Source organism: Lepidochelys kempii, chromosome 10 (assembly GCF_965140265.1).
Source record: "Lepidochelys kempii isolate rLepKem1 chromosome 10, rLepKem1.hap2, whole genome shotgun sequence".
NCBI lineage: Eukaryota > Metazoa > Chordata > Testudines > Cheloniidae > Lepidochelys > Lepidochelys kempii.
This window is the reverse complement of record NC_133265.1, coordinates 46,663,535-46,691,176: the sequence shown is the minus strand read 5'-3', so window position 1 is coordinate 46,691,176 and position 27,642 is coordinate 46,663,535. Positions and strand designations below refer to the sequence as shown.

The window sequence follows — 27,642 nt, the reverse complement described above, 5'->3', positions numbered from 1 at the left end:
GAGATTAAGATCCTTGTATCTACAGAAGGCAGGTTTTCTAATCCTTTAATTATTCTCATGTTTCTTCTCTGAACCCTTCTTCAATTTATCAACATCCTTCTTGAATTGTGGGCATCAGAATGCACGCAGGATGCCATCAGTGGTCACACCAGTGCCAAATACAGAGGTAAAATAGCTTCTCAACTCTTACTCAAGATTCCCAGTTTTGCACATCCCAGGATTGCATCGGATCTTTTGGCCACAGCGCCGCACTGGGAGCTCATGTCCTGCTGATTATCCACCACACCCCCAGATCTTTTTCAGAGTCACTGCTTCCCAGAATAGAATCCTCCACCCTGTAAGGATGGCCTGCATTCTTTGTTCCTAGATGAATCCTTTTACATTTAGCTGTATTAAAACACATCATTTGTTGATACCTGGTTTAACAAGCAATGTAGATCGCTCTGTATCAGTGACCTGTCCTCTTCATTATTTACCACTCCCCCAATTTTTGTCCCATCTGCAAACTTTATCAGTGAGGATTTTGTGTGTTCTTCCAGGTCATTGATAACTATGTTAAACAGCATAGGGCCAAGAACTGATCCCTGTAGGACCCCACTGGAAACACATCTGCTCGATAATTTCCCGTTTACAGTTACATTTTGAGATCTATCAGTTAGCCAGTTTTTAATCCATTTAATGTGTCCTGTTAATTTTATATCATTCTAGATTTTAAATCAAAATGTTATGCAGCCACAAGTCATACGTCCCACAGAAATCTAAATATATTATGTCAACTTTAATATCTTTATCAACCAAACTTGTAATCTCATCAAAAAGAGACATCAAGTTAATTTGACAGGATCTATTTTCCATAAACCCATATTGATTTGCATTAATTACATTACCCTTCTTTAGTTCATTATTAATCAAGTCCCGTATCAGTCACATCATTATCTTCTCCAGGATCAATTCAGACTCTCAGACCTGTAATTACCTGGGTCATCCTGTTTACCCTTTTTAATAATTGGCACAACATCAGCTTACTGCCCTATGCTCCAAGATTTATTGCAAATCAACATTAAACATCCAGCAACCTCCTGAATCAGCTCTTTTCAAACTCTTGGATACACAGTATCTGGACCTGCTGATTTAAAAATGTCTTACTTTAGTAGCTGCTGTTTAACATTCTCCAGAGATACTAGTGGAATGGAAAGAGTGTTCTCACCACCACATTATGAGACTATATCATGTTTTTTCCCCAGATACAGAACAGAAATATTTATTGAACACCTCAGCCTTTTCTGCATTATTATTGATAATTCTACCATTTCCACCTAGTCATGGACTAATATCATTGTCAGGCTATTACAAGCAGGAGAGTGGGGTGGGAGGAGGTATTGTTTCATGGTCTCTGTGTATATAATGTCTTCTGCAGTTTCCACAGTATGCATGTGATGAAGTGAGCTGTACCTCACGAAAGCTCATGCTCAAATAAATTGGTTAGTCTCTAAGGTTCCACAAGTACTCCTTTTCTTTTTGCGAATACAGACTAACACGGCTGTTACTCTGAAAATTGTCAGGATTCTTTTTGTTCCGAATATTGTTTTAAAACAACCTCTTTCTTATTGTCCTTAACTCTTCTGGCCATAGATTTTTCCTTGCGTCTCTTGGCTTCCCTTATCAATTTTCTATAATTCCTAACTTCTGATTTATATTCATTACTATCAACTACTCCTTTCTTCCATTTGTTTTTTTTTATATAGGCAGTTGTAAAATATTTTTAATTTTTTACAGCTGCCTTCACTTTCCCTCTAAACTGGGTTATTTTTTAAACCAGTTCAGCCTTCTGTCCTCAGTTGTGAGATTGTGGCTTTTGGAGCATCTAGTCAGGTGTTTTTAAATGATTCTCAATTATCAGTCATATTTTTCTGACTAAATTCTTCCTCCCAGCTGATTCAGCTCATAATTGTTTTCAGCTCTGTGAAACTGACCCTATTAAAGCACCAAATATATATATCACTTGTCTGGACTTTATTTGGCTTATCATTATAAACGTGATCAAGTCACGGTCATTTACACCTAAGCTACCATTAAGTCTCAGTTCTGTGATCAGTTTGTCTTGAATTGTCAAGATGAGGTTTAATACAGAATTCCCCCCTGTTGGCTTTAATAATTTCTGAGTTAAGAAATTATCATCTATAATGTTTAGACATTCCAAGGATGTTTTAGTACTGGGACCATGAAACCTCCAGTATTTGTCACTCAAACTGAAGTCCCCCATGATCAGCAAGTGCTATTCCTACACATTGTAGATAAGTACATAAGGAGCTGGTCCTCTTGTTCTCTAGTGTGATTTGGTGGTCTGTAGCAGACACCAACTAACATCGCATCTTGTGCTTTATCTGTTAGGACATTGATCCATACGCATTTAAGATAATTTTCTTCCAAGTCATCAGTGACTCGGAAACAGATAATACCATTTTTGACAGAGTGTCCCTTCCCCTCCCCTTTTGCCCACTTGATTCGTCTTGTATAGGTTATAACTGTTGATTTTTAACATTCCAATTGTGTGACTCATCCCACCCGGTCTCAGTAATACCAACTAAACTCAAAGTTATGCTCATAAATGAGCAATTCCAATGTCTCCTGTTTGTTTGCTCTTTGGTAGACCGGTCCAGTGCTGCTCTGCTCTCTCTGCTGTCCACCCGGCAGAACTCTCAGTCCCACTGCTTTCCCTGACATGAGGCACAGCAGCCATGGGTCGGGGAGGCAGGTCGTGGAGCCAGAGCTACTTTGCACGGTGCCACGAGGTTGCGAAACAGGAATTTCCCTACACCCCCCTATGGGGGTGTTTACCCCTCCTGAATTCCCCCCCCTCAGTTTTGTGAACTAGTTACATGCAGTGTTGCCAATTTAGTGATTGTTTGGAAATCTGAATTGAAATTGAAACATTAATACACACTTTAAAAGCATATACAGTGTATGATAAAATACATGTATCTGAAAAAGTGTAATAGATTTGAAAAGTATGAACATCGATTAGCTTCCTTGTACAGCAGTTTATGACAATGTCAGTGCATTCATTTCGGTGATGTTGGCCAACCTAATAATTTCAAATTATGATTTGTAAGCAAAGTCTAAATGAGCTCTCCCTGACAGTTAGTGATGAGCTGGGGGTTGGGGGGGAAAAGGCTTCAGGACCAGATTGTATTTACATTCACACCTAATCTACCTAGGTATCCAGCAAACAGAGCTGTGTTGCCCAAGTGATAGATTTTGGCTGGGGTTGGGTTACAAATCACTTGAATGCGGGGTGGGGGTGGGGGGAGGGTAACGAAATGTTGTTATTCTTATTGTACGAGTAAAGGACAGCAGAACTGTACTTAGCCTGTGCTGATGGAGGGCATCGAGAGAGAGAGAGAGGGTGGGGACAGGTGTTTTGCTTGATGGTCTGCCTGAGTCACAAGTACTATTAAACCTGCCCCTCTCCACTGTTTAAAGACAGAGCTGATTAGGATCCATAGATAGTCTTTGTTCTGTTAAGTGACCACTACAGCTGAAATCACTGATCATGACCTGCTGTGGGACAGTGTTTCTGTGGCAGAGATGGCCCAGTCTGCACAAGCAGCGAGGTTCCCCCACTGAGAGCTCAGCTGAAATCACTGAGAGCTGCTGGAACCTCAAGAGACCAACTCGCAGAGGTCACAGTGGCAGGTGGCAGCAGAAGGTGACGTTGCAGGGCCATTGGCAACAGATCAATGGAGTGAACGGCAGCACAACGAACAACAGTGGCCAGAGCGAACAGTGAACAGCTGGAGGAACGAGCAAGGTGCTTTCTTGCCCCCCACCTGGGAGATGAACTCATGCGAAAGCACCTCTGACCTCTGAGTCTCCACTGACCAAGGACAACACCGGTGAGTGTTAATGAGGCTGTTGAGAATGTTGGAGACACAACACAGTTCATGTGAACAAACATGGCCGTGGCATCGTACTTTCTGTTTAAGCAAGAGATACCACACACTACAAACTGGAGGCCAATGTTAAGTCCATTGTCACTTGTTCATCCTGAAGTTGAACACTGGTTCCGAACAAGACCAGCAAATGCTCACTAGCTTTCTGCAAGAAACTCAACTGACTGGCTAGACACATGTAGTGCAACAGTGAAAGTCTCGACAGTTGAAAAAGTGAAGAACTCTCCCACCACATTCAAAAAATGTGCATACATCGCTGATGAATGCACCAATGCAAATGGGCATCAAGTATTAAGTCATTGTGTACGTTATCTTGATGTCAGTGGTAGGCCAGTGGATGCATTTCTAGATGGTCAAGTTATAGAAGACAGATTGGCTGCATCTGTGACAACCCACATCTTAGAAGAGTTAAATGCATGTCAATGGGACCCCAAACAGAGGGCTGCTTGTGCATTTGATGGAGCTGCAAACTTCTCTGGAAGACATGGTGGAGCAGTCTTTACTCAGCGAAAAGCGTAACCCTAATCTCTCCTATACACACTGCAGAGGCCATCTACTCCAACTAGCGCTAGTACGAGCTGCAGACTCTTCAAAAGACATTAAAAAGCTATACATTTAATGTCTTCATTATATTCTTTTTTCAGCAAGAGTCCAAAAAGACTGAATATCTTGGAAAATATAGAAGATACACTGGGACTGAAGTTCAAATTAGTCCAACCTGGGAAAACCCTCTAGCTTTCTCATGAGTGATCCTTGGCTGTTGTCTTAAAATTACTCCAGCCGTTATTACTGGCTTTGGAAAGTATCTACCAAGATGGGATGGATCTAAGTAGTGAGGCTGGTGGATTACTTTTGCTACTATGTTCAGAGAAGACTATTGCCATTCTCTCTCTTGTAAGTCTACTGTTGAAACCACTTGGGTCATTAAACAATGCCATCCAGGTATCTGCTACAACAGTAGTAGATCTTTGTCCAGAAATAGAAGCTACATTTGGATCAATCAGAGAGCTATCCATTGAAAAAGTACTGGAAGACGCAAAGATTTGAGTCCAGAAGTTGACTAATGAAGGCATTTATACTGAATCCTTACGTGAAGTGGACAAGAAGTGTTAGTTAAGACAACTGAAAAAGTACACACTTGAGTCTTAAAAACCTACAACAGCGACTTCTAGATTCTACTCAATCTCTATGTAGCTTTTACAGATCCCTGTCCTATAAAACAGCAACAGTTGAGTGGAGTGAGGCACTACCAGCAATGAGGCTGCCATGGGATCAGGACAGAATAGAGAATTTGAACACAGAGTGGAATATCCTACAACAAATGAATGAATGAAGATTTGACTTCAACTTCTTTTTTATCATCACTAGTGGCTTGAATGGATCTTTGTGTTTATGTTTCCTGGGCTGAAAGAAGTAGGAATTCATCTCTTGCTACTCCCAGTCACAACAGCTACAGCTGAGCATTCTTTTTCATCATTGAATAGAATTTTGCATTTTGAAAGAAGTCACCTTCTGCCTGATCATGTGAATGAACTAATGAGCATATCAATTGAAGGAATGGAAGTACTGGACATACAAGAAGCCACCAAAGATGAATGCATTGCATTCAAGAAGTTCATTAACAGAGTTGTGCAAAATTATAACAAGAAACCAAGAAGGATGTAGATGTAGTGCTTCATAGAAGGCTTGAGTAGCCAACTTTAATTCGTGTGATGATTTTAAAATCAAATAAAATGGTCATGAAACATTTTTCAGTTTTTACTATGGTCCCATACAGCCCACCTTCACCCTCACAGTCTCACCCCTCATCGGCCCTGACCCCCACGCCCCGCTGTAAATTTGAACACCCCCCTAATCTCAATTCCTGGGGAAAACACTGTTGCGAAAGCACCTGCTGTAGAGATGGGGAGCGAGGCTGGGCAGGGAGCCCTCCCCAAGGGAGCCAGTACTGTGCTTCAGATTACCCTGCCCAGACTCCATCATGACTGGTGGCACCAGAGACCCTGATCCAAGCAGCAAAGCCAGCCCACAGGCAGGGATGCTGGCGTGGAAATAGGAAGCCCAAACACTGACGGCAGTGAGTTACTTCTGGAAGCACCCCCTTCAGTCCCCCGTGAGGCCAAGGGGTGCAACAGACCATGTGCTGGCCACTCTGCCCTGGGCTGCATGCAAGGGAGGGAACTGAGCACTTCAGAGACGTGCTGTTAAAATACCACAGCCAGCTGTCATAAGAGTGGGTCAGACCAATGGTCCATCCAGCCCAGTGCCCTGTCTTCTGACAGTGCCCCATGCCAGGTCCCCCAGAGGAAATGAACAGAACAGGTAATTATCAAGTGATCCATCCCCTGTTGCCCATTCCCAGCATCCGGCAGTCACCCAGCACATGGTTTTGCATCCCTGACCATCTAGGCTAATAGCCATTGATGGACCTAGCCTCTGTGAACTTACTGAGTTCTTTTTTGAATTCAGTAATAGTTTTCGCAAAAAGAAAAGGAGGACTTGTGGCACCTTAGAGACTAACAAATTTATTTGAGCATTAGTCTCTAAGGTGCCACAAGTCCTCCTTTTTGCAAATGCAGACTAACACGGCTGCTACTCTGAAACCAGTAATAGTTTTGGCTTTCACAACATCCTCTAGCAAGGAGTTCCACAGGGTGACTGTGCGCTGAGTGAAGAAGTACTTCCTTTTTTTGTTTTAACCCTGCTGCCTATTAATTTTACTGGGTGACCCCTGGTTTGTGTGTCATGTGAAGGGGTAAATAACACTTCCTCATGCACTTTCTCCACCCCATTCATGGAGTGCGTGTTGCGTGTGATTGGTCCAGTCACAAGGGAACTCAGCAAGCCCCCTAAGCAGGCAGATCCAGAGAGCTGTTTTAGCCCTGGCTGTCTTGTCGGAGGCCCTGCCCGGATCCCAACGTCATTAGAGTGGAAATAAGGGGTACATTTTTAACAGTGAGAATAATTAATCATCGGAACAACTTACCAAGGGGTGTGGTGGATTCTCCATCACTGACAACTTTTCAATCACGACTGGATGTTTTTCTAAAAGCCACCTGGCATGGCCCCCTCTCCACCCAGCACAGGGCTGAGCTCACTGCCCCTCAGGATGGCTAAAGCCGGGGTGGGTGGAGGGGGCCATTATAACTGAAAGGCCCGAGGAAGGCGGGGGAGGGATGCCAGGGATGGTTAAAAAAGCTGTCTGTGTGTGCACATCCATGTGTCTATGCGTGTGTGCATGCGTATCCGTGCGTGTCTCCATGTGGAACTACGTGTCAATAACAACAATACACGCTCATTCATTCGTGCCTCCTGCTTTACTGAGTGTGTCATTCTCTGATCCCTCCCTACTCTTTACACCCATACCTCCATCTGTTCTGGGGCTTCCTTCACTCCCCAGAGCAGCAGCGTTCCCAACCTAGGAAGCAGTATCCCGGGGGGTGTGCATGTGTGTAACAAAGTGGGAATGTTCTTAATGTCTTCTTTGAATACTGTGTGCGTGCCTCAGTTTCCCCTATGTGTTACTCAAGTGTTTAGGTGGTGGGATGAGAGTGTGTGATCATTGCAGAGGCAGGTGTGACTGCTGGCTTGCCAGAGGCGCTAGGTGCCGCTGGCGGTATTTGTGCAGAAAGGCCCATCCTGCAGGCATGAAGCAGCAACTGTCCTGGGAGCTCACTGAGCCACGTGCTGACAGCACTGCTCTCACGTGTCTCCACACACCCAGCCACTTGGGAGACAGCGCCACCCTGGGGACAGCTGCCAGCAAAGGGCAAGGACATCATCACGGGAAAGGGAAACAACAGCCTCGCTTCCCCTCCCCTCCCGCAGCCCTCAGCCTGCTGCCTCCCCGCACAGGGGACGGATGCAGCCTGGTACACACAGCAGCAGCCTGGCCAGCCACTGGTCCTGCAGCCTCCCACCCCCGCCCGTGCCCTGCCCCAGCACTTCCAGTGGGGGAAGGCCCTGCCCGATGGCCTGGCCAAGCACACTCACTTGAGGGAGAGAGAGAAGTCGTTCTTGCTGGTCTCGCTGTTGCGCACCAGGTAGCTGGCCTCCTTGCACAGCCTCAGCAGGGTCTCAGCGTCCGTCCGGCTGATTGCCCCATGGTACCAGCTGTCAGGGGAGACAGAGGCTGGCTCAGGGGCACTGCCCGGGCATGGAGCATCAAGCGGCAACGTCTATCCAGAAAGGAGCGAGCAGGAGGCATCAGCCAGCAGTGATGGCAGGCGAGCCAAAGCCACAGCAAGTAGCAGGAACAATTTGCTGCAGAACACTGTGGTTCTCTGCGTGGAACTTGCAGCAGCCATGTCAGTGAGTGTCCTGGTGGGTTCTCAAGCATGCTGATGCCCAGGCCCCGTGTAGTGAGCTGCGCAAAGGAGAGGAGAGCTGGGGGGGCAGCGGACTGGGAAAGGCTAGGGAGAGTGCTGCAGAGCTCCAGGAAGGATGGATGGGTGGCTGGCAGCGGGATTCTCTAGACTCACAACAGGCTGAGGGAGGCAGAAGGGAGGGACGCATGGAAGGGGACAGGCTGTGAAGAGGGGTGAAGGAGACTGCTGGGGTTCCCAGAAATAGAGAAGAACATGGAGTGGGGCTGGGCGTGAAAGGAAGTGAAGGGACTATGGAAAGACATTGGAGGGGAAGCAGAGCAGGGCAGTGGGACATAGGGGGGAAGCAGGGCAGGGCGGTGGGAAGTGGGGTAAGGCAGCGGGAGGTGGGGGGGACCAGGGCAGGACGGTGGGATGAGCCGGGGGAGCAGGGCAGGGCAGTGGGACGTAGAGGGGAAGCAGGGCAGGGCAGTGGGAAGCGGGATAAGGCAGCGGAAGGTGGGGGGAGCAGGGCAGGACAGCGGGATGAGTGGGGGGAGCAGGGCAGGGCAGCAGGACAGAAGCAGGGCAGGGTGGCTGGACGTGGCGGGGGAGCAGGGCAGGGCGGCAGGATGCAGGGGGTGAGTGGGGCAGGGCGGCAGGAGTGCCAGCACGGTCGGGCAGTGGGGGGGAATAGGGCAGGGCCGGGGGAATGGGGCAGGAAGCAGGGCAGGACGGTGGGGGGGAGCATGGCAGGGCAGGAGCAGGGCAGAGTGGTGGGGTGGAGTGGGGCAGTGCAGCGGGACACGGGGGGGGGAGCAGGGCAGGGCGGTGGGAGGAACAGGGCAGGTAAGCTGGACGCAGGGGGGGAAGCAGGGCAGAGTGTGGGATGCAGCAGGGGAGCAGGGCAGGGTGGCAGGATGCAGCGGGGGAGCAAAGCAGGGTTGTGGGCTGCAGGGGGGGAAAACAGGGCAGGGTGCTGGGATGCTGCGGGGGAAGCAAGGCAGGGCGGCAGGATGTGGTGGGGAGCATGGCAGGGTGGCGGGGGAAGCGGGGCAGGAAGGAAGGAGGGCAGGGCGGCTGGACACAGGGGGCAGGGGAGGTTATGGAGCATGGTGGAAGGGCACTGTTATGGTTCCCTTGTGCTCAGTCATGGTCCCATGGCCTGGGGCGCTAGGGGCAGTGTGATGGATTAATGGCCTGGCCAGTACCCACAGGCCAGGCCCGCAGGATGAGCAGGGCTGGTTGGGGGGCTGGTGGCGTCCCTGACCGGTACAGGACTCACCACTGGCTCTCCAGAGGCAGGGTGGGGTTGATCCTCTCCCCGAGGGCCGGGCTGGGCTCTGTCTTGGGGTTCCCACTCACGTGTCTGTTCGCAGTTCGGGCCTTCTCCTCCCTGCTGGGCGACGAGTGGCCGTGCCCTGGCCCCTCACAATGGCCTGGGAGAGACAGACACAGTGTCAAGGGGCAGCTGGCAGGCACTGGGTACTGCTCCCCTCCCGCGTCCTGCTGCCCTGCCCAGCTTCCCCCCCATTGCGTCCCGCTGCCCTGCCCAGCTTCCCCCCCATTGCGTCCCGCCACCCTGCCCGGCTTCCCCACAGCTGGGGCACTGAGCCAGCCTGCCAGTTCTGGCTCACAGGCCCCAGTGGGGACAGCGTTGCTGGGCGTCCCCTACACACCAAGTGCTGCACTGGGCCTGGGGGCACGAACCCCACACAGGCCTTGGGGCGCATGCATGCCAGTTCCCATGGAGATGTGCTGTGGAGGTAGGGTGACCAGACAGCAAATGTGAAAAATCGGGACAGGGGGTGGGGGGGTAATAGGCACCTATATAAGACAAAGCCCCAAATATCGGGACTGTCCCTATAAAATCGGGACATCTGCTCCCCTTGTCTGGGGTGGAGGGACCTGCTGCCATTATCAGCCTCCCTGCAGGCACAGGGGAGACACAGACCCTGCACAGCGCACCACTGAGGGGGTGCAGTGCAGCTGCCCCCCGTGCCAGGCCAGGCGTGCCCTTGCTCTGGTTTCACACTGCGCCCACATCGCAGTTTGCACTGGAGCGAGGGAGTGAGCTCCCGCAGCCTGAGCGGTGCCGTGTCAGCACGTGGGCAGCATGGCACAGTGCGGCGTGCCAAGGAATATCGCTGCTGAGAGGCTGCAGTCTGAGGGGCATCGGCTCCACGCAGCCCGGCTCCAGCAGGCAGAGGGCAGGCGCAGCGTGGGGTGCAGGGGAACGCAGGCTGTTGAGCAGGGAGATCAGTGCTCGCGCTGCCTGGGCTGGGTGGTGAGCTCAAACCAGGGCTCAGAAGGCGGAAAGAGTGTGGCTGGCTCAGGAGAGGGGGCATGGGAGGGAGTGTGGCAGATGGATTGGGGCACAGAGGCAATATTTCCCAGGGTCCCACGAGGCCTCACTGGGGCGCCTGGCTGCGGAACACAGGAAATAGTCCCAATACAATCATTAAAACTCTCCAGTGCTCTTCAGGGAGGTTTCCTGCCCATTGCAAGGCCCACCCAAGTGGCAACAGGGCAACCTGGGCAGTCTGCAACTCACCCCCCTCAGAGCACAGGCTCCCTGGCCCTGGGCACAGACAGCAAGAACCAGGATCTGGACCAGCGTCCCAACGTCGGAATCTCCCTGCCCAGTGCTGCCCACAACCCCAGGGGCTACGCATGAGCAGCGCTCTGCCCTCCCAGCCTCTTAACACGGTCACACCCAGAACAGTGCATCCTGGCTGAGCTCCATGCAGCCTCACCGGGACGCCCACCCATCCCCACGGCCAGCTGAGCTCCACACAGCCCCACGCCAGCTGAGCTCCACGCAGCCCCACAGCAACACCCGCCTAGCCCACGGCCAGCTGAGCTCCACGCAGCCCCACAGCAACACCCGCCTAGCCCACAGCCAGCTGAGCTCCACTCAGCCCCACAGCAACACCCGCCTAGCTCCACGGCCAGCTGAGCTCCACGCAGCCCCACAGCAACACCCGCCTAGCCCCACGGCCAGCTGAGCTCCACGCAGCGCCCCGGCGACACCCGCCCAGCTGAGCTCCACGCAGCCCCATGGCAATGCCCACCAGGCCCCACAGAGAGGTCTGCCATGGGGCTTGTCTATATGGGACACTCAGGCAAGTTGAGCGGCATTGCCTGGTGATGTGCAGTCAGGGCACAGTAACCCTGGGGGGTGCTCTCTGCCAGCAGTCGGCAGCCATAATTTGCTGTAGCATCCACACAGGGTTGAGGCGCGGTCACCGCACCAGAAGCTAATTTGCCCTCACACCCCTGAGTGTCCCATGCCGGGCTCTGACGAAGCCAGTGTGCAGAACAGACCTGTGGCCAGGGCTGGCGCAGCCCCCACAGCACAGAGCAGGGCATGGCGATAGCACAACACTGTAGGGATCTGCAGCTGCCAGAGCCATCAGCCCCCCTCCCCTGAAATGTTCACTAGCTCCCTGCCTGGGACACACTGGGACACACTGAGCCCCCCATCACCCCCCTAAATGGAGGGGGGGAGGGTAGCTCCATTTTATGGACACCCAGCCAGCCATAAAATCCCTGTTAGTGGCTGTTCTCTACTTGCTTTACCTGTAAAGGGTTAAAAAAGGCCATAGGTAAAAGGAAGGGAGTGGGCACCTGACCAAAAGAGCCAATGGGAAGGCTAGAACTTTTAAAAATTGGGAAAAAACTTCCCCTTTGTCTGTTTTTCTCCAGAGAGAGGGGACAGAGCAGAGACAGGGCTGGAGCGATGCTGTAAAAAGCTGTGGGCCAGGTATGAAATCACCAGATCATACCTAGAAACTACTCATTTGAAACCCCAGGTATGTAAGTAGATCAGGAAATGTCTAGGAAGACGCAAATAGGTATATCTCTTTTATTTCTTTATGGCTTGTGGACTCCTCTGTGCTAACCCCAGGTGCTTCTGTTTTGCTTGTAACCTTTAAGCTGGACCTCAAGAGAGCTATCGTGATGCTTAATCCTTGTAATTGTTTTTTTAAAACCGAGCAAAAAGTCTAAGTTCCAAATGTATTTTCTTTCCTTTTTGTTTTAAATAAAATTTACGTAACAGGTTTATGCATATGTTGTTTAATTAGCTGATGGCAACAGCTGATTTCCTTTGTTTTCTTTCTCAGCTCTTCCCCGGAGGGGGGTGAAAGGGCTTGAGGGTACCCCACAGGAAGGAATTCCCAAGTGCGCCTTCCTGGGTTCTAAAAGGGTTTCTTTGCACTTGGGTGGTGGCAGCATCTACCCATCCAAGGTCAGAGAGAAGCTGTAACCTTGGGAGTTTAATACAAGCCTGGAGTGGCCAGTATTAATTTTTAGAATTCTTGCAGGCCCCCACCTCCTGCACTCGGAGTGCCAGAGTGGGGTATTGGTCTTGACAGCTTCCCCAGAACAGTTCAATTCCACAGCCCCCTCCAGCCGTGCTCAGCCCCCATGGCTCATCCTCCCCACAGCCCCCTCCAGCCATATTCGCCCACACAGCCCCCTTGAGCCGTGCTCACCCCCCACAGTCCCCTCCAGCCACGCTCAATGCCACAGCTCACTGCCTCCATGAGCCATGCTTACCCCCCCACAGCCCCCTCCAGCTGCGTACACACCCCCCGTAGCTCCCTCCAACTGTGCTCACTCCCCACGGCTCATCCTCTCCACAGCCCCCTCCAGCCACACTCACCCCACACAGGCCCCTCGAGCCGTGCTCACCCCCCACAGCTCCCTCCAGCCACACTCAATGCCACAGCTCAGCCCCCACTCCCCGCGGCCTCACTCACTCCCCCCCCACATGCAACTTTGCCCTTCCCATAGCCATTCCAAATGCCCCCGCAAAGATCATTTCCCAGCCTGTCGTTTGACCCATCTTTGCATCCCTCCACGGGCTGCCCCTTCTCTATCGCATGAAAAATAAGCTACTGGTCTTCACTTTCAAGGCCCTGCACCACCTAAAGGTCTCATTCTCTAGCAAGATGTCAGCTCCTGCTTCCATGATGCCAGGCTTCATCGCACCACTTGTTACATTTTCACACAAGCCTCTTGGTGCCCCTCTTTCTTTGGAGTTTGTGATGGAATTGCACCCCCGTGTTCACAACAATACAATGATCTTTGCACATGGTAGCATTTGAAAACTCATTTCCTGGTAACTATCACTCCAATAAAATGTGTGTGGCAACATTGTATGTGATGTTCTAAGATTCCCCAGTGTGATGTTCAAAACTCACGCAGCACCAAACTGGTCACGCAGGCCTGTCTTGGCCAGAGGAGTGTGTGTTTGCCTTAATTTGCATTTAAACAGAGTCACCAAGCAGGAAGGGAAAGCAAAGCAAGGCAAGCTCAAAACAGGTGAAAAAGAAACAACAGGGAACATCCTTCCGACTCCGTCTTCTAGTGCCCAGCTGGAAATGTTTTTTCAAGAGAGGGACTGAATCTATTAAAAGATGGGGCAAACATCCGAAGAGACCCCTCCCACTCCCTGCCCATTGCATTCTCTGCACCTGAGAAGACAAAAGGAAACAGCCATTCGACTTGGAGGCGGGTGGTTTCTGACTTAAAGAGTTTGGTCGGTAACCTTGATGGAAGCATGTGGTGAGAAATTTTGCTTGAATTTAATATAGTTTGTTAAATTAGGGCCTAGGAAGCATTTTATCTTTATTTTTCTTGTACAACTTCTGATTGTTGTGCCTCATGACTTGTTCTCACTTAAAATCTCTCTTTGTAGTTAACAAACTTGTGTTACTGTTTTATCTAATCCAGTGTGTTTAAACTGAAGTATGTGGGTAACACTATTTAAAATAATAAACTGATATATTATTCCCTTAAACGAATAACAGACTTGAAATATGTATACTGTCTAGCAGAGGGCTGGGCAATACAGGACATATATTTCTGGGGGGAAATCTGGGACTGGGGGTGGGGTGTGTTGTGCTGCAGTTACACACAGGCACTCAGGGTGTGGCTTGCACGCTGAAAGGCTGTTTGAGTGGCCCAGGTGGAAGCCACTTCAGCAAGGCACCCCAGGTTGCAGGGCAGGGGTGACACAGCCTCCCACTAGTCTGGCTGTCACAGAGTAGCTCCCCATAAACATCCCCCAAAGCTCCCTCATTATCCACCTTCAAATCCCTCCTGAAAACTCTCCTTTGCCGTATGCCTACAGAAAACTAAACAACAGCCAGGCCATGGTGTGCTGAGCTCACTGCCCATTGTGCTGACCAATACAATCTCACTGTTTCTTTGTGCTCCCTCATTGGTCTGTTAGTATCCAAAGTAAGTGGGGGGAAATGGACAGCAATCCATATCAATTAGAAATCAGCAATGGCAGAAAATTAGTAATTGAAGCTAAGGGCATTAGGGAAAAATTCATGGCTGGCAGGGGTAAGGACAATAAGTTTTTAAACTATACTAGCAACAATGAAATCCTAGCATTGGTATGGGCCCATTGTTAGCTGGAGATGGGAACATTCTTTATAATGATGCAGAAAAGGCAGAAGCTTTCCACAAATATTGCTGCTCTCTCTCTTTGGAAAGAAGCAGAATCACCAAATACTTTCTAGTCCATTAGTAATCTAGGAGGATGTTAGAGAATATCTACATAGTCCTGCCTTGAGTGCCGGGGACTGGACTAGAAGACCTCTTGAGGTCCCTTCCAGTGCTACGATTCTACTAGGGATAAACATTATTACACTAGCAGGTCTGGATCACTTGAACCCCAGAGTTCCAAAAGATCTGGCTGAGGGGATCTCTGGCCAGCTGATAATTTTTAATAAATTTTGGAATACTGAGGAAATTCCAGAAAACTAGAAGAGTGCTAATGTTCCAATATTCAAAAATGGCAAGCAGGATGAGCCAGGTAACTATGGGATGATTAATATTGCTGAATGAAAGTTATATATCAAAGAACAATGAGTGCAGGCCATGCCTACAGAATGGGGGACTATATCCTAGAAAGCAGTGATTCTGGAAAGGATTTAGAGATCGTAGTGGACAATAACTGAATGTGAGCTCCCAGTGTGATTCTGTGGCAAAAAGAGTGAATGAGATCCTGGGATGTATAAACAGGGGAGTAGTAAGCATGAGTAGGGCAGTGATTTTTACCTCCATATGCAGCATTAGTCAGACAGACACTGGAATACAGCATCCAGTTCTAGAGCCCACATCTGAAAAATGGGAGAAAAGAGCCACAAAAGGGATGGAGAAAATGCTCTTCGAGGAGAGACTTAAAGATCCCAATCTTCTTATCAAAAAGAAGATTGAGAGGTGACTTGATTATGGTGTATAAGTACCTTCCTGGGGAGAAAAGACTGGATATTCTGGCCCTAGAATCTAGCAGACAAAGGCAGAAAAAGAACCAATAGCTGGAAGCTACCAGACCAATTCAAATCAGAAATCAGACACAAATTGCTAACAGGGAGAGTGATTAGCCACTGGAACAAACCAGCACAGGAATGTTGGTGTCTCTATCTCTTGAGGTCTCTAGATCCGGACTGGGGCCTCTGGGAGATGCTTTAGCCCAACACAAGTTATGGGGTTCAATACAGGGGGAAATGTAATGGCTGGTGTTACACAGCAGGTCAGTCTAGCTATTGGATGGTCCCTTCTGGCCTTAAATGCTATGAATCCACAAATCCGTCACCTCCTGTCTTAGTCTGTAACTGTGCAGGATAGGGACCATCTTTTCCTACTTTCACAGCATCTCAGGGACCATTAGACTGTCGAGTCTGACCTGCTGTATAACACACAGAAAGTTACCCCTGTACTGAGCCCAAGAACTATAGTTAGATCGAAACATTTCAGCCCTCAGGAGACTCAACGGTTGTGAGCCACAGGCAGAGAACAGGAGTGCTGAGGTGAAACAGTGCCTAAGACCCCTGCAATGGCATGAAATTGGTTAGGCGGGATATGCTCAGATGATACTACACCCCATGCAGCAGAGGAGAGCAAAACCCCTCCAAAGTCTCTTGCAATCTGACCTGGGGGGAAATTCCTTCCTGACCCTAATCTGATCACCCTGAGCATGTGAGCAAGACCCGCTATCTTCTAAGAAAGAAGATTCTCTGTGACACCTCAGAATGCTGGTCCACCCCATCCTGTGCCCCATCTCCAGCTGTGGCCAATCTCTGGTGCTTCAGAAGAAAGTGAAATAAAATCCAGAATACATGGAGCCAATTGTGCATGTGGGGAAAATATTCCTTCCTCACCCCTGGCAGCGACTGGCTGAAGCCCTGAAGCGTGAGACCGGGTTACAGAAAGTAGCACAACGAGGTCTTGGCCCGTGACTGGCACTAGGGCAACACAAATCAGAACGATAACTTTTCCCTGCCAGCACATTGCCACTACAAGAGTGATGTAGTGGTGGGAGTCTGCTATAGACCACCGGACCAGGGGGATGAGGTGGATGAGGCTTTCTTCCGGCAGCTCACGGAAGCTACTAGATCGCATGCCCTGATTCTCATGGGTGACTTTAATTTTCCTGATATCTGCTGGGAGAGCAATACAGCGGTGCATAGACAATCCAGGAAGTTTTTGGAAAGCGTAGGGGACAATTTCCTGGCGCAAGTGCTAGAGGAGCCAACTAGGGGGGGCGCTTTTCTTGACCTGCTGCTCACAAACCGGGTAGAATTAGTGGGGGAAGCAAAAGTGGATGGGAATCTGGGAGGCAGTGACCATGAGTTGGTTGAGTTCAGGATCCTGACGCAGGGAAGAAAGGTAAGCAGCAGGATACGGACCCTGGACTTCAGGAAAGCAGACTTCGACTCCTTCAGGGAACGGATGGCCAGGATCCCCTGGGGGACTAACTTGAAGGGGAAAGGAGTCCAGGAGAGCTGGCTGTATTTCAAGGAATCCCTGTTGAGGTTACAGGGACAAACCATCCCGATGAGTCGAAAGAATAGTAAATATGGCAGGCGACCAGCTTGGCTTAATGGTGAAATCCTAGCGGATCTTAAACATAAAAAAGAAGCTTACAAGAAGTGGAAGGTTGGACATATGACCAGGGAAGAGTATAAAAATATTGCTCGGGCATGTAGGAATGTTATCAGGAGGGCCAAATCGCACCTGGAGCTGCAGCTAGCCAGAGATGTCAAGAGTAACAAGAGGGGTTTCTTCAGGTATGTTGGCAACAAGAAGAAAGCCAAGGAATGTGTGGGCCCCTTACTGAATGAGGGAGGCAACCTAGTGACAGAGGATGTGGAAAAAGCTAATGTACTCAATGCTTTTTTTGCCTCTGTTTTCACTAACAAGGTCAGCTCCCAGACTGCTGCGCTGGGCATCACAAAATGCGGAAGAGATGGCCAGCCCTCTGTGGAGATAGAGGCGGTTAGGGACTATTTAGAAAAGCTGGACGTGCACAAGTCCATGGGGCCGGATGAGTTGCATCCGAGAGTGCTGAAGGAATTGGCGGCTGTGATTGCAGAGCCACTGGCCATTATCTTTGAAAACTCATGGCGAACCGGGGAAGTCCCGGATGACTGGAAAAAGGCTAATGTAGTGCCAATCTTTAAAAAAGGGAAGAAGGAAGATCCTGGGAACTACAGGCCAGTCAGCCTCACCTCAGTCCCTGGAAAAATCATGGAGCAGGTCCTCAAAGAATCAATCCTGAAGCACTTGCATTAGAGGAAAGTGATCAGGAACAGCCAGCATGGATTCACCAAGGGAAGGTCATGCCTGACTAATCTAATCGCCTTTTATGATGAGATTACTGGTTCTGTGGATGAAGGGAAAGCAGTGGATGTATTGTTTCTTGACTTTAGCAAAGCTTTTGACACGGTCTCCCATAGTATTCTTGTCAGCAAGTTAAGGAAGTATGGGCTGGATGAATGCACTATAAGGTGGGTAGAAAGCTGGCTAAATTGTCGGGCTCAACGGGTAGTGATCAATGGCTCCATGTCTAGTTGGCAGCCGGTAACAAGTGGAGTGCCCCAAGGGTCGGTCCTGGGGCCGGTTTTATTCAATATCTTCATAAATGATCTGGAGGATGGTGTGGATTGCACTCTCAGCAAATTTGCGGATGATACTAAACTGGGAGGAGTGGTAGATACGCTGGAGGGGAGGGATAGGATACAGAAGGACCTAGACCAATTGGAAGATTGGGCCAAAAGGAATCTGATGAGGTTCAATAAGGATAAGTGCAGGGTCCTGCACTTAGGATGGAAGAATCCAATGCACTGCTACAGACTAGGGACCGAATGGCTAGGCAGCAGTTCTGTGGAAAAGGACCTAGGGGTGACAGTGGACGAGAAGCTGGATATGAGTCAGCAGTGTGCCCTTGTTGCCAAGAAGGCCAATGGCATTTTGGGATGTATAAGTAGGGGCATAGCGAGCAGATCGAGGGACGTGATCGTTCCCCTCTATTCGACATTGGTGAGGCCTCATCTGGAGTACTGTGTCCAGTTTTGGGCCCCACACTTCAAGAAGGATGTGGATAAATTGGAGAGAGTCCAGCGAAGGGCAACAAAAATGATTAGGGGACTGGAACACATGAGTTATGAGGAGAGGCTGAGGGAGCTGGGATTGTTTAGCCTGCAGAAGAGAAGAATGAGGGGGGATTTGATAGCTCCTTTCAACTACCTGAAAGGGGGTTCCAAAGAGGATGGCTCTAGACTGTTCTCAATGGTAGCAGATGACAGAACGAGGAGTAATGGTCTCAAGTTGCAGTGGGGGAGGTTTAGATTGGATATTAGGAAAAACTTTTTCACTAAGAGGGTGGTGAAACACTGGAATGCGTTACCTAGGGAGGTGGTAGAATCTCCTTCCTTAGAGGTTTTTAAGGTCAGGCTTGACAAAGCCCTGGCTGGGATGATTTAACTGGGAATTGGTCCTGCTTTGAGCAGGGGGTTGGACTAGATGACCTTCTGGGGTCCCTTCCAACCCCGATATTCTATGATTCCATGACTTCTGTGTGTGGGGGGGGAGTGGGGGAGGTGGGTACAGCAGCTGTTCTGCACCCACTGCCCCTTGCAGCCCAAAGCCAGCTTTTTGCCTACTTTTCTGACAGCCCCACTGGGCATCAGAGAGGCAGGAATGAGCTTAGAGCCACCTCAGAGATCGGCCTGCTGGTGGATATTATTTCCTCACAGGATGATTCTTGCTTCCCTCTCCTCCTGAGGGTTCATTATCGTTACTTAGCAGCACAGCCCTGCTGCACAAGTGCCCTGCTGATCACCCAGCCATGGCAAGATTCCCCTTTGTGCTGTCCTGACACACTGGTCCTGGCAGCCGCACCAGTGGTGCAGAGCAACAGGAAGTGGGACTGCTCACAGGATTAGCCTCCTCCACCACCACTTGGAGCGGGGTTTGGGAAGCCTGCTCCATCACTGCCATCCTCCAGCACAGCACGGCAGGTTCCCCACACCCCCCTGCAGGAACTAACCCCCGCTTCCTGCCTTTCTGCTGGGGCATTGGACAAACACTGCCCCTGTCCACACTGCCTAGCGCGACCGGGGTTCACTCTGCACCAGCCCGCCTCATTCATGGCAGGGCCCTGCAGCCACGCTCAAGCTGCCCTAATCCATCTCCGCTGCCATGCCCTCTGGGTACCGACCCCATAGTTCCCAGCACAGCTACCAGAACAGTGCATTCTGGGGGATTCGGACAGTGCATTTTGAGGAAGCCTGGACGAGGCAGGTCCTGGCCTGGCTGATCGCGCCATTCCCAAGGGACCAGCCCTGGCTGTGCTGCCGGCTCAGCCCGGAAGACAAGGTCGCCTCCCAGCAGGGCCAGTGAGTGTGGCCAGGAGGCAGGGCTTGGGGGAGTGGGTTTGTGGGAAATCTGGGGGGGGGTGCTGGGCTGTGAAGGGGCAGGGAGGATCTGTGTGCATTGGGGCACTAGGGAATGGGGGTTCTGTGGGGTGCTGGGCAGCTGTGGTGGGGCTGTGGGCAGGGGTGGTGTTGTGCAGAGTGCTGTGCATTTGTGGGTGGAGCTGTGGGGTGCTCGGCATAGTGGATCCAGGGGGTCTCTGGCCATAGGGAGTCGGGGGGTGTTGGGCAGGGGAGAGGGGGGCTGTGTGGTGTGGCAGGGCCTGCCCCAGAGGGGAAGTGGCATGCTGGCAGCACAGGGCTGGGCAGGCCACTGTGCGTCTGGCAACTGCCAGTTTATAAATAGTGCCCTTGCATTGGGCAGAGCAGGGCCGCCCCTGCCATGCATGTCCCATTGCCTCTGGCTGGCCCCTTGCTCTGGGGACCTCCCCGTGCCATGCTCCACTGCCTCCATGGGGGCCTACAAATATGCTTGGCACCGGGCCCACAAAAGATTAATCCGGCCCTGCTCTTGCTGGCACCATTAAGGACGTCCAGCGAGCCCCTATGCCAGGCAGCTGCTGCCGCTCAGCCCCTGAGAATGGGTATGTGTTAGGGGAACCCACGCAGCTGCCCATGTGGGGCAGGGAGCCATGCGCTGCACTGGCTGGAGCTTCCCAGCAGCCCCCCAGGTTGTGGGAGCGTGTGGCCCTGGGCACAGTTGAGGGCGACTCACCGTTCATGTCTTCGTGGTTGTGTTGGGGCTGGCTGGGGTGCGCAGGGGCATGGGCCTCGCCATCGGGGGGGCTTGTACCGCTGTCGAGCTGTCCCACAGGGGGAGGCCACGGCAAGTCTTTGATCACTTTGATCTCAACTGGACAGAAGCAGCAGAGGCGGGGAGGTGGGGGGGAGAGAGAGAGAGAGAGCACGCGCACGTGAGCTGGCTGAAGCTGTCCCAGCACCCAGGGTCCAGAGGAGGTAGGCAGGAAGTGGTGTGGGGAGAGCGGAGGATGGGGGGAGATGCTGAGTCCCCACGTGCCCAGCCCCACACTTGGTTTCCAGCTCCTCTCTGCAGGCTGGCACTCCCAGGCTGGTCAAGGCTGCAAACCAGCACCTGCCCTAGATGCCAGTGTGCAGGGCAGTGCCTAGATGGGGCAGGGTGAGAGGCACAAGGTGAGTCACGGGAAATACCTGGATCTTCCTGCTGCACCGTGGGGCCAGGGCCCAGGCAGTTGTTAGGGCAGCGCTACACACGAGAGGAGCTCTGCTGGGGGCACAGCCCTCAGCAAACAGCCCTGCTGCACCCACAGCCTGGCAGCAGCTGCCCCACTACAGACCAGCGCAGGGGGCTGCCTGGGCCAGGGAAGAGACAGGGACAGATCGTCAGCATCCCAGCACACCATACGTCTGGCTCTCGCAGCACTGTGGCCCCTGGGCGGGAGCGTCTGGCCACCCAGACTCAGTGCTCCCAGCTGTGCCCCCGCATCCACCCGGGCTCTTGCCAGAGAGCAGGGGACACCCAGACCTAAAGCCCATTCTGGATAGCCCCAGTGCTGCACCCACCCCTCCCAATCACCCCGTCCTCGTTGGCAGGTGCTCTCCAGCTCCCCATGACAGCCTTGTGACCTCTCCCGGAGCTCTGCACAGACTCCCACAAGCCCACTCTCCTCCCACCTGGCTGGCACCCATCCACATTCCTACCATGCTCCCCCTCCTGGGGTCCTGCCCCCTCCACAGCTCAGTAGCTCCCAATTCTGCCAGCCCCTGAAGCACCCCTGTCTGCCCCTCCTGCCTGCAGCCCAGGCTGGTCCCTGGCTCCTAGCTGAGAGGAAAGGGGGGGGCACCTGACTCCCTGGGCTCCCTCTCCTTGGCCTGTCCCGCTCAATTCCATCTCAGCACCTCTTGAATCCTACCTCAGAGCATGGCCATGTCCCCCTCTCCTCAATCTCCTGGCTGGTCTCCCTTTTTCCCAGGCTCTTCCTACCCCAGCACTCCCAGATGGCCAAGGGGGATTGTGCTGTGGTGCTCATGGCTGGTGCATGGCTGCTGCGGGCCAGCAGAGTGGGCAGCAGAATTCGCTGCACCCCAGGCCCGAATGGTGCCCCGCCTCCAGAGACAGCGCAGTGGCCCAGGAAATGGGGCCATGCCCGTGGGATGGCTCGGGGTTAGTGCCAAGCCCTCAGCTCCATGGGGGTGCAGAGCCTGGTGCTAAGGGAGTGAGCACGGAGCAACCGTTATCACACACACCGAACTCAGCTGAGTGAGCAGAGCCCCGGGGGACTCTGCATAGCACGGGACCAATCCCCTCCTGCCACCCCAGGGTGCTGTTACAATGTGCCATGCCAGCCCCACATCACTCCTCCAGATAATCAGGGACAGCAGCAAGCCAGCCCATGCCCAGGAGGCCAGCCCCTGCACAGCCTGTGCACAGGGGAAACCGCCCACCTCTTCTACTGACATCTCTGCAGGGGGCTTTCCTGGGGGGGGTACTGCTCCAGGACACTGGGGCTTGGGTGTACAGTCCTGGGCTGACAGGACTGCGGGGAGCGGTGGCGTGCACTCGCCCAGCCCCCTGGCTGCAGCTGACATGATGAGCAAGGGACATGGAGGCCACACCCAGCTCCACTGCCATGGCTGGCTGGTCGGGAGGGAGAGGCCCCATGTCCCCCACCCCGACGCAGTGCACAGGAAGAGGTGCTTGCAGGAAGTGCCTGACTTGGGGTGTGGGATTGGGCAGGACAGGCACTAGGTTATATCCTCAGTAGCAGGCCAGCCTTCCCCCTCCCCCTACTTGTGGGACTCAACCCCTGATGCCCCTCTTAACAATACCTATAAGAAAGCACCTGCCTGAGGAGTGAGATCCCGGCCTTGACCGCATGTTAACTGTGGTGCTTAACAATGGCCACTCAGACACTGCCTGTGGGATGCTTCACTGCTGGTCACATGCTGCCAGGATTGATTTATTAAGCACTGGTACCAGCTTGGTGAGGTTGGGCCCTGCCCCACGGACGCATGCTGCCTGATGGAAAGATGGCGAGACAGGGCTTTGAGACCACCCAGGCAGAGCTGGGAGGTAGAGCGGGAGCCCAGAGCTGTGACAGCAGAGGGCTGTGATTGCTGGGCACCAGCAGAGCAGATCCCCACCCCAAGCAGGAGCCAGGAGCTCCAGGGTAGGGCATGCAGCGAGGCACCTGTTCTGCCCCATGCTATGGGGAGTGGGAAGGGTGCAAGCCCAGTGCTAATGGGAGGGCGTTGCCCCAAGGTCTGGACAAAGAATGGGTATCCACCAGGGAGATGGGCTGTGTGGACCCAGAGGGAAGGGGATGGGGTTCTCAGGCAAACCCAAGGAAGCTGGGGAGCCTCCAGCGAAGCCGAGGAATCAGGAATCAGTGAGGCTGGTGCTGAGCCCCAACCCTGGCTCATGCCCGATGCCACTGGCACCCTGCAGCAGAGACGGGTGCCCAGACCCAGGCAGCCTCGGTCCCCATCACTCACTCACATGCCCTGGCACAGCTGAGCTATTGCAATTAAACTGCAGCTAAGATAAGAGTTGGGCAATTAGCGAGCGCTGCTGGGGGAGCCAGGCGCTAATGTGCTGCATGGATTTCCCCATTAGCCAGCCCAAACGTGATCAATCCCCAGCAGGGAGATAAATGGTTGGGGGGAAGGGGGCTGGGACTCCCAAGCCGAAGGCCCAGAGACAGCCAAGGGCAGCGGCTCCAGGGCAGGGAAGCCCAGGAGGTGGAGCAGTGGAGGTCCTGTCCCTGGGGCAGGAGCACTATGCAGGGAAGAAGGGAACAATAACATGGCAGTCAGCAGGGCCCTAGGGATCTGCCATCCCCCCCGACCCCCAACACCAGGGGCTGAAACTCTGGGGTCCACGATCAGCCAGGCAGAACAGACAGGAGTTGGTTCCCAGGGAGGCGCAGAGCAGACGGGCAGCTTCACCGCAGAGACTGACAAAAAGTTTCCTTGCCAGGGCCCAAGTCCAGAATTCCCATGTGAGCGGCATGGGTGCCCATGCCCCACCGCTGGAGGGCTCAGAGCCACACCAGGAAGCCTGGACACTGAGTCAGGCAGCAGAAGGCAATGAGTGCGCATGTGAGCCCAGGGGCGGGGCAGGGCAGGGAAGGCTGGAATTGCCCCATGCCACACGGAAGGGGGGGCCACAGGGAGCCCCTAAGAATGGGGTTCCTGGAGCATGAGACCCAGGGGGGTACTGGCAATGTGAGGCCTTTCCAGGCTGACCCAGCAAGGCTGCCCCTGCCAGGCCAAAGCAGCTGAACGCTATGCCAGGACCCTGCCCCTGCCACCCTCACCTGCAAAGGCCTTGGAGATGCGCTCCTTCTTCCACTCCCAGGGCTGGTCATACTCCTCGGGTGGGCGCTCATCGTCCTGGGGCAGCCGCGACTCCCTGAGCCGGGCACAGGATGGGCGCTCGCTGTCTGGGGGTAGCCCATTGGGCACCGGCTCATAAGGTGTGTCGTACAGGGGCAGCGGCTGGGCAGGGGCCTCGAGGGAGCCCTTCAGGCGGATCTCTGGCAGGAGGGAGAAGGGAGAACACCATGAGCTCTTTTCCAAATCCTGACCATGTCACTGAGCGGCTGAGCCCCCTGCCCCGCATGGCTCAGGGCTCCGTCACCAGCTGCAGTCACAGCTTGCCAAGCTCCCTCCACGCTGGGCCAGGGCTGCCACCTGCAGTGCCAGGGCTGGGGCTGGATACAGAGACCCAGGCGGCGTGAGAGGCTCTCTGGAGCATTGGAGACGTTTCGCTAAACAAGACTGAGTGCCAGAACATAAGAGAGTTACCTGTGATGTGTCGGGCTTGGGCCCCACCTAGTGGGATGCCCAGAATATCCCTGTGCCCTGCATCCCAGCCCCTGATCCCAGGGTTCCCATGCTCCAACTCTGCTTCCCATAATCCCCAGCCTGCAAGGTAAAGAACCCTGTACACACCTTCCAGAGAAGCCAGGAACCGTAGAGAGGAACGACTGGCCCTGGAAGAAGATACAGGGTTTTTTCCCCATAGATTCTAAGGCCAGAAGGGACCACTGTGATCATCTAGTCTGATCTCCTGTATAGCACAGGCCAGAGACCTGCCCCATCATAGTTCCTAGGGCACATCTTGTAGAAGAACATCCAGTCTTGACTGAAAAATTGACAATGATGGAGAATCTACCACGACCCTTGGTAAATTGTTCCAATGGGTAATGACTCTCACTGATAAAAATTTACACCTTATTTTCAATCTGAATTTGTCTAGCTTCAACTTCCATCCATTGGATGGTGTTAGACCTTTCTCTGCTAGATAGAAGAGCCCACTATTAAATATTTGTTCCCCATGTAGATACTTATAGACTGTGATCAAGTCATCCCTTGGCTAAGCTAATCAGTTTGAGCTCCTTCCATCTATCACTAGAAGGCAGGTTTCTAATTCTGTAATCATTCTCCCGGCTCTTCTCTAACCCCTCTCCAATTTATCAACATCCTCCTTGAATTGCGGGCACCAGAACTGGACCCAGGATCCCAGCAGCAGTCACACCAGTGCCAAACACAGAGGCAAAATAACCCCTCTGCTCCTACCTGAGATTTCCATTTCTGCATCCAAGAAGGACATTAGTCCTTTTGGCCACAGCATCATGCTGGGAGCTCATGTTCAGCGGATTATCCACCACACCCTCCAGATCTTTTTCAGTCACTGTTTCCCAGGATAGAGGCCCCATCACATAAATATGACCCACATTCTTTGCTCCCAGATGTATCTATTTACATTTAGCCCTATTAAATGCATATTGTTTGCTAGCATCCAATTTACCAAGCAACCCAGATTCCTCTGTATCAGTGACCTGTCCTCTCTTATTTACCACTCCCCCAACGTGCGTGTCATCTGCAAACTTGATCCATGATGATTTTATGTTTTCTTCCAGGTTATTGATAACGATGATAAATAGTGTAGGGCCAAGGGCCACGAACCAATCCCTGAGGGACCCTATTAGAAACACACCCAACTGATGACGATTCCCCGTTTACAGTTACTTTTTCAGACCTATCAGTTGGCCAGCTTTTAATTCATTCAATGTGTGCCATATTATTTTATAGCTTTCTAATCCAAAGGTCGTGTGATGTCAAGTCAAACACCTTATGGAAGTCTAAGCACGTTAACGTCAACACTGGCACCTTCATCAACCAAATTTATGATCTTATAAAAAAAAAAGATATCAAGCTAGTATGACAGGGATCTATTTCCCATAAACCCATGTTATATTACCCGGTGAGCAATCCCCAGCCCTCGCCAGTGTCAGTGAATCGGAACCTGGCTCTCCAGGCGGAAGCATGGGACAGCCCTGGCGTCACTCCATGCAGAATGACACACTCGTGTCAGAGCGTGCCACCTGTCTGTGGCGCTGGGAACAGGGCCAGGGGCACAGCTCGAGCTCCAGCATCTGCCTGCGACACAGGGCAAATGCTAGCTACCGGGGTTTGAAATACACTTGTGGCCCTTGGCCCTAGTTCTCTCCCTGAGGCCAGAGATGGCACATGCACCCACTATGGAGTGTGGGCAGCCGCGGGGTGGGCAGGCATAGCCGTGCTGAGCAAAGTGCACCTCTGCCTTTCCCTACCCCGCGCTAGACCCAGGAGCGGCTGCAGGTTCAAACAGGGAGGAAACTCTGGACCTGCCAGCAACACAGCAAGGCCTCAGACTGCAGAGCAAAAGTCCCCGTGTAGAGGCTGCCCCCATCTCCAGGGCATCTGGGGCACAGTGACCCAGGAGCAAACAGTGCCAAGCAGGCCCCCAGCCCAGGCTGCTCAGCACAGCGCAAAGGGGCAAAGGGGCAGAGCTCTGCCAGGGAGGAGGAGAGGGGCCTATGTCCCCAGCGCGCTTGCAGTTGCCGGAGCAACTTCACCCCAGTGGAACCAGGAGTGCGTCTGGGCTGCAGGAGACAGGCTGAGTAAGGGCAGCAGGTGAGAAAAGGCCTGTGTGTACAAGTGAGAGGGACCCAATGAACACGGAGCAGCAGTTTCCATCGCCAGCCAGGCAGTTCCCCAAATGCAGCTCCCTCCCCTGGTTCCCTACCCGAGCACTGCGGGCGAAGGCAACAGTCGAGTTTGCCCCACATGTCACCAGGCAGCGCTGACTGACCATGTCCCCAATAAAAATTGCTGATGAAGTTGCCCTGATTTATTAAGTTAGTGGTAATTTGTCTTATGAATTAAAGGAGTAAATGAGATGGGTTTGTTTCAAAATCATAATGCGCTGTTACAGGGCTGCTTGTTAGACAAGTATTCAACAGTCTCTGTGCTGTTTCCTCTAATTGCTTAGTAGACGGATGTATCATTGTTCTTTGTATGAGTGAGGTATGCAAGGGTGTGAGTAAATAAGAGAGGCCAGCTGAGCAGATGGGCCTAATCGCAAAAAGAAGGGAGTGAGAAAATAAGATGCCAGTCCCGGTGTATTGCCTTATTCCCTTTTTAAAAAGATTTGGTGTGCTTCCTGTAAGCATAACAACCAGGGCTACCCATGGAATGGGGTTCCCTCATTGCCGCACCATCCTGGTACATCGCAATGCAGCGTATCGGTCCATGGGGCCCTGTGACGAAGTGGGAATGTTCTTAACGTTTTCTCTGAATCCTGCGTGTGCCTCAGTTTCCCCTATGTATTACTCAAGT

At 52.3% G+C, this 27,642-nt stretch overlaps 1 protein-coding gene across 3 annotated transcripts in view; it reads right to left on the bottom strand.

Moving 5' to 3' along the window:
* SHF (Src homology 2 domain containing F) overlaps window positions 1-27,642 on the bottom strand; it is a 73,841-nt gene that overhangs the window by 6,646 nt on the left and 39,553 nt on the right. The window contains exons 3-6 of one of the 3 annotated variants that reach the window (XM_073363257.1): window positions 24,294-24,512; window positions 20,711-20,848; window positions 9,623-9,696; window positions 7,947-8,131 (exon numbers count right to left, since the gene is read on the bottom strand). In XM_073363257.1, the coding sequence (XP_073219358.1) occupies window positions 7,947-8,131; window positions 9,623-9,696; window positions 20,711-20,848; window positions 24,294-24,512 (616 nt within the window). Of the gene's footprint in view, window positions 1-7,946; window positions 8,132-9,542; window positions 9,697-20,710; window positions 20,849-24,293; window positions 24,513-27,642 lie in introns of all 3 variants that reach the window. The other 2 variants (XM_073363256.1, XM_073363258.1) reach the window with 2 other exon arrangements.